Consider the following 13,028-nt stretch of genomic DNA (forward strand, 5'->3'; position numbering starts at 1 on the left):
TATTCTTTTAGGGCCCATCAGAAGCTGCTTTCACAAATGTGTCTTCCCAGTTCTTTGTGATTCTTTTTTTTTCTCCCTCTTAGAGCAATTAGTTTATACTATTTACATGGTACTTATTTTTTACTTTGATTATAAGTGCATATATGGGTATATCTTATGTTTCCTACAAGTTTGCAGATCCTGTGGAGGTAGACTTAGTAATACATAGAACAATTTCCCACTCATATTTAGTAAATATTTATTGAATGATGCATGTTATGCTAGGCATGGTGGCCCACACCTACAATGCTAGCACTTTGGGAGGTCAAGGTAGGCGAACCACTTGAGCCCCGGAGTTCAAAACCAGCTTGGGCAACATGCAGAGACCCTGCCTCTACAAAAAATACAAAAACTGGGCATGGTGGCATGCGCCTGAAGTCCCAGCTACTCAGGAGGCTGAGGTGGGAAAATCACCTCAGGTGACTGAGCCCAGGAGGTTGAGGCTGCAGTAAGCTGTGATTATGCCACTGTACTCCAGCCTAGGCCACAGGACAGGCTGTCTCAAAAAAAAAAGTATTAAAGTAGAAAACTTGTCAACTTTTTGTATTCTTATTTTCCTCTTAGGAAGAACTGTTACTTGTGGCTTATAAAGAATGTCACAAAGCTGTGATGAGGTGCAGTACTAGTTTCATATCTAGTAGCAAGACAGTAGTACAATTGTGTGGACATAGTTTGGAAACAAAGTCCTACAGAGTATCTGAGGATCTTGTAAGCATACATCTGCCACTCTCTAGGACCCTTGCTGGTGAGTGTTTGTTTTTTCTTTTTGCATAGACCTATTAGCTTTGTTTCTAGGTATTCATTTAGTAGAATCATTTCTATTTTTGTTCTGTGCTCAATATGTACAAACATGCTCAGGTCAGATACTGCAGTTAAGGGCTGTCACTGTCCTTCAAGGAGCTGTCACCAGAACATCTATTTAAAGATGCTTATTTACCGGGGCTTTGTTTTGTCTGGGTCTACTTATGGATCCTTATAGTATATACTTAAGGACTAACATGGTAACTAATCTCCCACCCAAATTTAAATATAATAAAATCTGGTTGCTGATTTCTAAACCTCCTCTCTGACCTATTTCACTAGTGTATTATCTGTATCATTCTTTATCATTAAAAGGAAGTAATCATAGATTCTCCTTAATCATTTGCATTTCCATGTAAATTGGCCATTCATTTGTCAGGGTTTTTAAAAAATAGCTTTATTGAAGTGTATATATTTCTATTTTCAATAATAAGAAAATGTACATGACATAAAGCTTATCATTTCAGCCATTTTTAAGTGTCCAGTTCAGTGGCACTAAGTATATTCACATTTTCTACAACTATCACCACCATCCTTCTCCAAAAGCTTTTTATCTTCTAAAAATGAAACTTCCAAAACTGAATATAATAATAATTTATTAAACAATTATTATTATTAAACAATGCCTCCCCATTGCCTCCTCCCCACACCCGCTAGCAACTACCACTCTCTGTGTCTATGAATTCGGCTACTCTAGGTACCTGTTATAAGTTGACTCATACAGTATTTGTCCTTTTGTGACTGGCTTATATCACCTAGCATAATGTCCTCGGGTTTATGTTGTAGTACATGTCAGAATTCTCTTTTTTTTAAAGGCTGAATAATATTCCATTGTATGGATATACCACATTTTGTTCATCCATTTATCCATTGATGGACACTTCTACCTTTGGCTGTTATGAATAATGCTGTTATGAACATGGATGTAGAAGTATCTGTTCAAGTCCTTGCTTTCAGTTTTTTGGGTATATACCCAAATGTGGAATTGCTGCATCATTTGGGAATTCTATGTTTAGTTTTTTGAGGAACCATCATATTGTTTTCCTTAGTGGCTGTACCATTTTACATTCCCACCAGCATGCACTAGGATTCCATTTTCTCTACACCTTGCCAACACTTGCTATTTTTCCTTTTTTCCCCCCCAGATAATAACCATTCTAATGGATATTAAGTGGTATCTCATTGTGGTTTTGATTTGCATGTCCCTAGTGATTAGTGATTTTGATTAGCTTTTCACATGTTTATTGGCCATTTGTATATCTTCTTTGGAGAGCTATCTATTCAACTGCTCTGCCCATTTTTTAATCTGGTTTACTTTTGCTGTTCAGTTGGAGTTACTTATATAATTCTAGATATTAAGTGTTTATCAGATATGTGATTTACAAATATTTTCTCCCATTCTGTGGGTTGCCTTTTTTCCCTGTTGATGGTCTCATTTGAGACACAGGAGTTTTTGTTGTAGTCCAATTTATCTATTTTTTTCTTTTGTTGCCTGTGCTTTTGGTGTCATATCCAAAAAACTCATTGTCAAATCTAATTTTTTTTTGTTTTTTTGTTTTTTAATTATGCTTTAAGTTCTAGGGTACAGGTGCACAATGTGCAGGTTTGTTACATATGTATACATGTGCCATGTTGGTATGCTGTACCCATTAACTCGTCATTTAATGTATAGGGGGGTCCCTATACATTGGGGGTCCCTCCCCCAACCCCACGACAGGCCCCGGTGTGTGATGGTCCCCTTTCTGTGTCCAGGTGTTCTCATTATTCAGTTCCCACCTATGAATGAGAACATGCGGTGTTTGGTTTTTTGTCCCTGCAATAGTTTGCTGAGAATGATGGTTTCCAGCTTCATTCATGTCCCTACAAAGGACATGAATTCATCCTTTTTTATGGCTGCATAGTATTCCATGATGTATATGTGCCACATTTTCTTAATCCAGTCTATCATTGATGGACATTTGGGTTGGTTCCAAGTCTTTGCTATTGTGAATAGTGCCGCAGTAAACATACGTGTGCATGTGTCTTTTTTTTTTTTTTTTTTTTTTTTTTATTATACTTTAGGGTTTTAGGGTACATGTGCACAATGTGCAGTTTTGTTACATATGTATCCATGTGCCATGTTGATTTCCTGCACCCATTAACTCATCATTTAGCATTAGGTGTATCTCCTAATGCTGTCCCTCCCCCCTCCCCCCACCCCACAACAGTCCCCGGAGTGTGATGTTCCCCTTCCTGTGTCCATGAGTTCTCATTGTTCAATTCCCACCTATGAGTGAGAACATGCGGTGTTTGGTTTTTTGTCCTTGCGATAGTTTACTGAGAATGATGTTTTCCAGTTTCATCCATGTCCCTACAAAGGACACGAACTCATCATTTTTTATGGCTGCATGCATGTGTCTTTATAGCAGCATGATTTATAATCCTTTGGGTATATACCCAGTAATGGGATGGCTGGGTCAAATGGTATTTCTAGTTCTAGATCCTTGAGGAATCGCCACACTGTCTTCCACAATGGTTGAACCAGTTTACAGTCCCACCAACAGTGTAAAAGTGTTCCTATTTCTCCACATCCTCTCCAGCACCTGTTGCTTCCTGACTTTTTAATGATGGCCATTCTAACTGGTGTGAGATGGTATCTCATTGTGGTTTTGATTTGCATTTCTCTGATGGCCAGTGATGATGAGCATTTTTGCATGTGTCTGTTGCCTGCATAAATGTCTTCTTTTGAGAAGTGTCTGTTCATATCCTTCGCCTGCTTTTCGATGGGGTTGTTTGTTTTTTTCTTGTAAATTTGTTTGAGTCCTTTGTAGATTCTGGATATTAGCCCTTTGTCAGATGAGTAGATTGCAAAAGTTTTCTCCCATTCTGTAGGTTGCCTGTTCACTCCGATGGTAGGTAGTTTCTTTTGCTGTGCAGAAGCTCTTTGGTTTAGTTAGATCCCATTTGTCAATTTTGGCTTTTGTTGCCATTGCTTTTGGTGTTTTAGACATGAAGTCCTTGCCCATGCCTATGTCCTGAATGATATTGCCTAGGTTTTCTTCTAGGGTTTTTATGGTTTTAGGTCTAACATTTAAGTCTTTAATCCATCTTGAATTAATTTTTGTTTAAGGTGTAAGGAAGGGATCCAGTTTCAACTTTCTACATATGGCTAGCCAGTTTTCCCAGCACCATTTATTAAATAGGGAATCCTTTCCCCATTTCTTGTTTTTGTCAGGTTTGTCAAAGATCAGATGGTTGTAGATGTGTGGTATCATTTCTGAGGGCTCTGTTCTGTCCCATTGGTCTATATCTCTGTTTTGGTTCCAGTACCATGCTGTTTTGGTTACTGTAGCCTTGTAGTATAGTTTGAAGTCAGGTAGTGTGATGCCTCCAGCTTTGTTCTTTTGGCTTAGGATTGTCTTGGCAATATGGGCTCTTTTTTGGTTCCATAAGAACTTTAAAGTAGTTTTCTCCAATTCTGTGAAGAAAGTCTTTGGTAGCTTGATGGGGATGGCATTAAATCTATAAATTACCTTGGGCAGCATGGTCATTTTCACAATCAACGTATGCAAATCAATAAATGTAATCCAGCGTATAAACAGAACCAAAGACAAAAACCACATGATTATCTCAATAGATGCAGAAAAGGCCTTTGACAAAATTCAACAGCCCTTCATGCTAAAAACTCTCAGTAAATTAGGTATTGATGGGACATATCTCAAAATAATGAGAGCTATTTATGACAAAGCCACAGCCAATATCATACTGAATGGACAAAAACTGGAAGCATTCCCTTTGAAAACCGGCACAAGACAAGGATGCCTTCTCTCACCACTCCTATTCAAGTGCTGTGTTGGAAGTTCTGGCCAGGGCAATCAGGCAGGAGAAAGAAATAAAGGGTATTCAATTAGGAAAAGAGGAAGTCAAAGTGTCGCTGTTTGCAGATGACATGATTGTATATTTATAAAACCCCATCATCTCAGCCCAAAATCTCCTTAAGCTGATAGGCAACTTCAGCAAAGTCTCAGGATACAAAATCAATGTGCAAAAATCACAAGCATTCTTATACACCAATAACAGACAAACAGAGCCAAATAGTGAGTGAACTCCCATTCACAATTGCTTCAAAGAGAATAAAATACCTAGGAATCCAACTTACAAGGGATGTGAAGGACCTCTTCAAGGAGAAATACAAACTACTGCTCAACGAAATAAAAGAGGACACAAACAAGAGCATGGAAATGGAAGAACATTCCATGCTCATGGATAGGAAGAGTCAAATCTAAAGTTATGAAGCTTTTCCCTACATTTTCTTGTATGAGTTTTATTTTTTAGTTTTAGCACCTATATTTAAACCTGTGTTTAAGGTCTTTGATCCATTTTGAGTTAATGTTTGTATATGGCATAATTGACGTCATGTGATTTTATATTGCTTCTATTTTTATTAAAAATGCCTTTTTAATAAAAATAAAAATTTTTGTTAAAAATAGCTTTTTTAATAAAAATAAAAATTTTTGTTAAAAATAGCTTTTTTAATAAAAATAAAATTTTTTGTTAAAAATAGCTTTTTTAATAAAAATAAAAATTTTTGTTAAAATAGCTTTTGTAATAAAAAAAATTTTTGTTAAAAATAGCTTTTTTAATAAAAATAAAAATTTTTGTTAAAAGTACCTTTTTAATAAAAATAAAAATTTGTGTTAAAAGTACCTTTTAATAAAAATAAAAATTTGTGTTAAAAGTACCTTTTTAATAAAAATAAAAATTTATATTAAAAGTACCTTTTTAATAAAAATAAAAATTTGTATTAAAAGTACCTTTCTGATAAAAATAAAAATTTGTATTAAAAGTACCTTTCTGATAAAAATAAAAATTTGTATTAAAAGTACCTTTCTGATAAAAATAAAAATTTGTATTAAAAGTACCTTTCTGATAAAAATAAAAATTTTATTAAAAGTACCTTTCTGATAAAAATAAAAATTTTATTAAAAGTACCTTTCTGATAAAAATAAAAATTTTATTAAAAGTACCTTTCTGATAAAAATAAAAATTTTATTAAAAGTACCTTTCTGATAAAAATAAAAATTTTATTAAAAGTACCTTTCTGATAAAAATAAAAATTTTATTAAAAGTACCTTTCTGATAAAAATAAAAATTTTATTAAAAGTACCTTTCTGATAAAAATAAAAATTTTATTAAAAGTACCTTTCTGATAAAAATAAAAATTTTATTAAAAGTACCTTTTAATAAAAATAAAAAGTTTTTTTAAAAATACTTAGATTAATTTTCATTTCTTTTGATACATGGCTAAAGGCAGAATAAAGATATCTTGAGAGACAGTTTGTTATTTTTAAATAAGGTATGAGCACACCTTGCACAGTGTAGGATTTTAAATACGTTAGTAATATTGTGTTTCAAAATTAGAAATCAACAGTCTGCATTCTAGAGTGTCACTTCTAAACTCAGTAAACATACATTTAACTCACACAAGTTTCTTTTTTTTTTTTTTTTTTCCAAGACGGAGTCTCACTCTGTCACCCAGGCTGAAGTGCAGTGGCATGATCTCGGCTCACTGCAACTTCTGCCTCCCAGGTTCAAGCGATTCTCCTGCCTCAGCCTCCCAAGTAGCTAGGATTACAGGCCCGGCTAATTTTTGTATTTTTGTAGAGACGGGCTTTCACCATGTGGGCCAGGCTGATCTTGAACTCCTGACCTCAGATGATCCACCCACCTCGGCCTCCTAACGTGCTGAGATTACAGGCGTGAGCCACCGTGCCCAGCCAAATCAAATCGCACAAGTTTCTAAACTTGATGAGTTAACTGGTTAACAAATTGGGTTTGTTTTCTCATTTTCTCTCTCGTTTTTTTAACTTTAGGTCTTCATGTACGTTTAAGCAGGCTGGGTGCTGTTTCAAGACTACATGAATTTGTGTCTTTTGTAAGTGATTCTACTAAGTGTTGATTTGCTTATATTCTGTTTCTGAATACCTCTTGGTTGATGGACTAGAAGGAAATAATATTTAGAAACCCACCTGAGGAATTCCCATTTAGTAATTTTACATCTTCCTATAGTACATTGTAATCTGAGTCACAGGGACTTAGATGTCATCTATTTCAAGCTCTTCCATTTTACACGTGAGAAAACTGAAGAATATGTAGTGGCATAACTTGGAGACACATCTAAGCTCTGTGAGAAATGATAAAATTGACCTCACTCTATTTCAGGAGGACTTTCAAGTAGAGGTACTAGTGGAATATCCTTTACGTTGTCTAGTGTTGGTCGCCCAGGTTGTTGCTGAGATGTGGCGAAGAAATGGACTGTCTCTTATTAGCCAGGTACAGCAAAGCCTATTATTCATATTTATGAATATGTTCATTTTCTAATTTTTTTCTCTTACATAATTTTACCCCGTGTTCCTAGATGTTACTGAGTGTATGTTACTATTCTCTTGTATAAACTCTTAGAAATGAAAGTTCTAGGAACTATATAGACATTTCTCCTATCCTGTTCACTGTGTATTCCATCTGAATTATAAACTAGGATGCTTGTGTGATAAATTAGGTGAAAGCCGGTAGTACCACCAGAGGCCTCCCCATTAACACAGTTCTTTTCTGAGAATTACCTTACTTAGAGGCCTTTAGTCTTCCCACCATCTGTCTTAATTGAAGGCCGCCTTGTAATTTTTTCTTCTGTTTTGGAGTAAATATGGAGCAGTGCTTTTCTTTTCTTTTTTTCTCCTTTTTCTTTTTCTTTTTTTTTTTTTTGAGACAGAGTCTCACTCTATTGCCCAGGCTATGGAGTGCGGTGGTGTGATCTCAGCTCACTGCAACCTCTGCCTGTGGGGTTTAAGTGATTTTCGTGCCTCAGCCTCCCAAGTAGCTGGGACTACACACATGCACCACTATTCCTGGCTAATTTTTGTGTTTTTAGTAGAGATGGGGCTTTACCATGTTGGCCAGGCTGGTCTTGAACACCTGACCTCAGGTGATCTGCTCACCTCAACCTCCCAAAGTGCTGGGATTACAGGCATGAGCCACTGAGCCTGGCCTTGCATTTCTTAAAAGGTAGAGAAATAGGTCTTGTAAAGTTAGCACTTGGAAGAAAAATGGTATTACGCGTTTACCTCTGTAACAAACCTACATGTCTTGCACATGTATCCTGGAACTTAAAATGAAATTTAAAAAAAAAAAGAAAAAAATGGTATTATGATTGAGTGTAGAAATTGGTTTACTTTTATTGAAGTAGGTATTTTAAACTTAGGGAAAATAAATTATCTTGTTATACATGACAGTAATAACTAATATAGAACATTTTTAACACTGGAGTGATTTCATGCCGTATGTCTTCACTTCGTCCTCGCTATTCCCTTTAAATGATTCATGGATTTACAACTTATTTTTTGCCACTAAGGATTTTTAGGGGTTTCTAGCTTAGAGAAAGTTTTAAGGATAGGTTTTCTTGAGAATTTTGCTTGAAATAAAATAATTCTTTTGGGATTTATTCTACCTATTACTTTATAGGTGTTTTATTACCAAGATGTTAAGTGCAGAGAAGAAATGTATGATAAAGATATCATCATGCTTCAGGTACCTATTTAAATTGTTTCTGATATTTGTGTCTTCATCTTCCTTCTTGAATTGTTTCTAATAAGAGAAGATAATGTAATAATTTTTAACTTAAAATACTCTCACCGTTAAACTGAATATGACACATAGAAATAGAAGGGACTACTACATTATCTTCTGCAAACTTACTTTTTAATTTTTGACAGTCCTACATGAGACAAAATGTTTCTCCATATAATAGACAAGAAATATGATGCTAGATTTCTTTCACAGATTGGTGCATCTTTAATGGATCCCAATAAGTTCTTGTTGCTGGTACTTCAGAGGTATGAACTTGCCGAGGCTTTTAACAAGACCATATCTACAAAAGACCAGGTATACCACCTGTAAATTATGTGAATTAATTTTAAAGGAAATATTGTTACTATTTCAGTCATATTTTATTTCAGTCGTATTTAGCTATATTTTAAAAGTTATTTCTTAACCATACCTCCTGAAATGACATGTATACATGTGGCACACATATATACACATAATCTTTTTAATCTAGAAAAATTAGAATATGTAGATTAACAAAGAAAAAAATCACATGAAAAACACTGCTTCCTAGAAATGATCACTTTTAAAGTTTTAGTGTCTTGCTTGTTTTGAAAACAAAAATTGTATCATTGTGTATGTGCTGTTTTGTAATCTGCTTCCTATGCTTAACAACATATTGTGAAAAGTTTTTCTTGTCATGAAATAAGTATACAATTATATCATCATTTTTAATAACTATGTAGGATTGCACTATATGATGCATTATACTTTAAAGTCTATTACTGAAGAGGTCTTTCTAGTTGGTTGGTCTTATAAACATTTGTAGCTCAGTATTTAAATACTTCTCTATTTTGTTAAGACACATTTTTAGAAGTGGATTTGTTGGATAAAACAACATGTTTTTCTTCCTTTTTTTTTTGAGATGGCGTTTTGCTCTTGTTGCCCAGGTTAGAGTGCAATGGCGCAATCTCGGCTCACTGCAACCTCTGCCCGCCCTAGGTTCAAGCGATTCTCTTGCCTCAGCCTCCTGAATAACTGGGATTACAGGCATGCACCACCATACCCAGCTAATTTTGTATTTTTAGTAGAGACAGGGTGTCTCCACGTTGACCAGGCTGGTCTCGAACTTCTGACCTCGGGTCATCCGCCTACCTTGGCCTCCCAAAGTGCTGGTGAGCCACCGTGCCTGGCCAACAACATGTTTTTCTTAAGGCTCTTAATACATATTGTCAAATTGCTCTCAGAAAAAAGTCCTATTTAAGCTCTCTCTTGCAGTGTGTACATCTATAATGACATTGGTCTTTTTTATCTTTGTTGTCTCAGAGGTAATATACAAATTTTATTTTATTTATTTATTAATTGTTTTTGAGACAGGGTCTCACTCTGTCGCCCAGGCTGGAGTGCTGTGGCACGATCTTGGCTCAGAGCAACCTTCTCCTTCCATTCTAGTGATTCTCTTGCCACAGCTTCCTGAGTAGCTGGGTCTGCAGGGAGGGATGAGCCACCACGCCTGGCTAATTTATTTATTTATTTATTTATTTAATTTTTTTGAGATGGAGTCTTGCTCTGTCACCCAGGCTGGAGTGCAGTGGCACAATCAGCTCACTGCAGCCTCCGCCTCCTGGGTTCAAGCCATTCTCCTGCCTCATCCTCCCCAAGTAGCTGGGATTATAGACGTGCACCACCATGCCCAGCTAATGTTTGTATTTTAGTAGAGACGGGGTTTCACCATGTTGGCCAGGCTGGTCTCGAATTCCTGACCTCGTGATCTGCCCGCCTCGGCCTTCCAAAGTGCTGGGATTACAGGCGTGAGCCATTACACCTGGCCAATTTTTTGTATTTTTGGTAGAGTCGAGGTTTCACCATGTTGGCCAGGCTGGTCTGAAACTCCTGAGCTCAAGTGATCTGCCTGCCGTGGCCTCTCAAATTGCTGGGATTCTAGGCGTGAGCCAGCGTGCCCGGCCACATCTTTGTTGTTTGAATATTTGAAGTACCAGCCTATAAAGTAGCCCTTAACTACTTTGAATTCATGAAATCACATTATTTTATTCTTTCAAATTAGAAGTTACTCCTGCTAGTAAAATTTCTTTGGCAAAATAATAAATAAGTATATAATTTTTTTTTTTCCTTTTTGAGATGAAGTCTCGCTCTGTCGCCCAGGCTGGAGTGCAGTGGCTCGATCTTGGCTCACTGCGACCTCTGCCTCCTGGGTTCAAGCGATTCTCCTGCCTCAGCCTCCTGAGGATTACAGACGCTGTAATTACAGCCTCCTGAGCATCACAGGCACGCGCCACCACGCCTGGCTAATTTTTGTATTTTTAGTAGAGATGAGGTTTCATGATGCTGGTCAGGCCGGTCTCAAACTCCTGACCTTGTGATCCACATGCCTTGGCCTCCCAAAGTGCTGGGATTACAGGGGCGCACCACCACATCCGGCTAAGTTTTGTATTTTTAGTAGAGACGAGATTTCACCATGTTGGTCAGGCTGGTCTCGAACTTATGACCTCATGATCCTCATGCCTCGGCCTCCCAAAGTGCTGGGATTACAGGTGTGAGCCACCACGCCTGGCCTCATATAAAATTTCTAAATCAAATTTAAGAATTAAAGAACTCTGGGATAGCCAGGAGCAGTGGCGCATGCCACTGCGCCTGGCCAAAAAATGTTTTTAAATGAAAAATATAGAAGTTACTTGCAAAGGGCTAACATGAATAGGATATAAAATACAGAGCTAATTTTTAGTTGTTTTATACTTAGTGAAAATCAGTATCTGATTTAATAGTTTAAATGAGGGACATGTTAAGAGAAGGATACTCTCACCATATAACTGTTAGGAATCTATTTGAAGGCACTTTCTCACTAACCCAGGTAAGAAGGCAGCAAATAATAGAAGAAGAGTTGAAGATTAGCATTAGTGTGCTTATTTATGACTATGTGGGGGATAATGATAATGAAAACGATGACAGTATTTAGCAATTATATGCCAGGTATTGTTGAATTTTATGTAAAAAAAGGGAACTATTGTAACTATTTGTGCTGTGCACACACACACAAAAAATACTAGACTGGATGAAAAATACTAGACTGGATGGACCATGAGTCTCATCCCGAAATGCATGTTTTATGGAGGTTTTTGGTTCTTCCATAACTAATTTACTCTTTTTCGATTCTATAGGATTTGATTAAACAATATAATACACTAATAGAAGAAATGCTTCAGGTCCTCATCTATATTGTGGGTAAGATTAAAACACAATGTTTTGAAATAGAACATGGGTTACTTTTTAGAGAGACCATTTATATGAACTATAATTGATCATTTTACTCCTTATTCATATACTGCATTTAGAAAACCACCTTCACAAAAGTACAGATTTTACATTTTTATTTTTCAGTACCTGATGTGTAAATGTTTTGACTTATTTGGAGGTCATTTAGTGCTAAAATTTTTATATATATTATAGGTCTAATAATATATTTTCATTGTGTCATTCTGTTTAGTTATTTTTTGCAAATATTGGTCATACATAGCTTTGTTAAGGTTACTTAGAGAAGAGAAAAAAAGTGTTCTTTGCCAGAAATAATGTTTATCAAGTTATGACATTGACCCATAGAAATGTGTCTTATAATTTAGTTGAGATTAATATAAATATTCGGTGCAGAAACACTATATTCGAACCTATTGAATACAAATATATGCTATGTTATAGTCTGTGTTGATTTTACCAGCTGGTACATTCATTGCCATCATCTTGTTCTGTTTTGTTTTTTTGAGAAAGAGTCTCACTCTGTCGCCCAGCCTGGAGTGCAGTGGTGTGATCTCAGCTCACTGCAACCTCTGCCTCCTGGATTCAAGCAATTCTTCTGCCTCACCCTCCTGAGTAGCTGGGACCACAGGCATGCGCCACCACACCTGGCCAATTTTTGTATATATATATATATTTTTAATAGAGATGGGGTTTCACCATATTGGCCAGGCTGGTCTTGAACTCCTGACCTCATGATCTGCCTGCCTTGGCCTCCCAAAGTGCTGGGATTACAGGCGTGAGCCACCGCGCCCAGCTGTCATCTTGTTTTTGACTTCTCATTCTGGCTTTTGTTATTTACTTTACTGCACCAAACGCTGTTTGGTTTGAATAGTTCTTTAGTTGGGGATTCTAGCTGTTACCTAAGTCTGTAAACATGGATTCATTTTTACTTATTGTTTGTCAGAGAGCTAGTTGCTAGACTAGCTACATGTCTCAGCAGAAAGGGTAGTAAGCCTTTATTGCTGAGTGAGACTTAAACCTTCCTGTCCAGAATATGCCAGTTAGAAACAGATGGGAAAAAATGGGCAAATTAAGAATGTGTAAAAGATTTTAAAATTGATTATATACTTTTTCAAATTATGAAAACTCAAGGGAAATTTTTGCATTTGTCTTTAGAGTACTATGTAAAGAATTTCTAATATTGTAGTATAATTTTGCTGTTTTATTTTTACTGTTTTATTATTCCTACTGTTATTTTACTATTATTGTGTTTGCCCAAATTTATTGTTTTTTTTTTCTTATGATTTGATTTTTAGTTAATACTTGCTCTGCTCCTGAGTTTAAGTTCATTACTTTCAGGA

The 13,028-nt window shown here is 36.1% G+C and overlaps 1 protein-coding gene across 3 annotated transcripts in view; it reads left to right on the plus strand.

The window, feature by feature from the left end:
• Positions 1-13,028, plus strand: part of UBR1 (ubiquitin protein ligase E3 component n-recognin 1) — a 177,901-nt gene that overhangs the window by 81,587 nt on the left and 83,286 nt on the right. For all 3 annotated transcript variants that reach the window (XR_008657797.2, XM_063639551.1, XM_055278900.2), the window contains 6 exons: positions 604-784; positions 6,693-6,754; positions 7,042-7,152; positions 8,338-8,403; positions 8,656-8,757; positions 11,595-11,658. Coding sequence is in view for 2 of the 3 variants with exons in the window: in XM_063639551.1 (XP_063495621.1) it covers positions 604-784; positions 6,693-6,754; positions 7,042-7,152; positions 8,338-8,403; positions 8,656-8,757; positions 11,595-11,658 (586 nt within the window). In the remaining variant the exon portion in view is untranslated. The remainder of the gene's footprint in view (positions 1-603; positions 785-6,692; positions 6,755-7,041; positions 7,153-8,337; positions 8,404-8,655; positions 8,758-11,594; positions 11,659-13,028) is intronic.

Source organism: Symphalangus syndactylus, chromosome 5, assembly GCF_028878055.3.
Source record: "Symphalangus syndactylus isolate Jambi chromosome 5, NHGRI_mSymSyn1-v2.1_pri, whole genome shotgun sequence".
NCBI classification, from domain to species: domain Eukaryota; kingdom Metazoa; phylum Chordata; class Mammalia; order Primates; family Hylobatidae; genus Symphalangus; species Symphalangus syndactylus.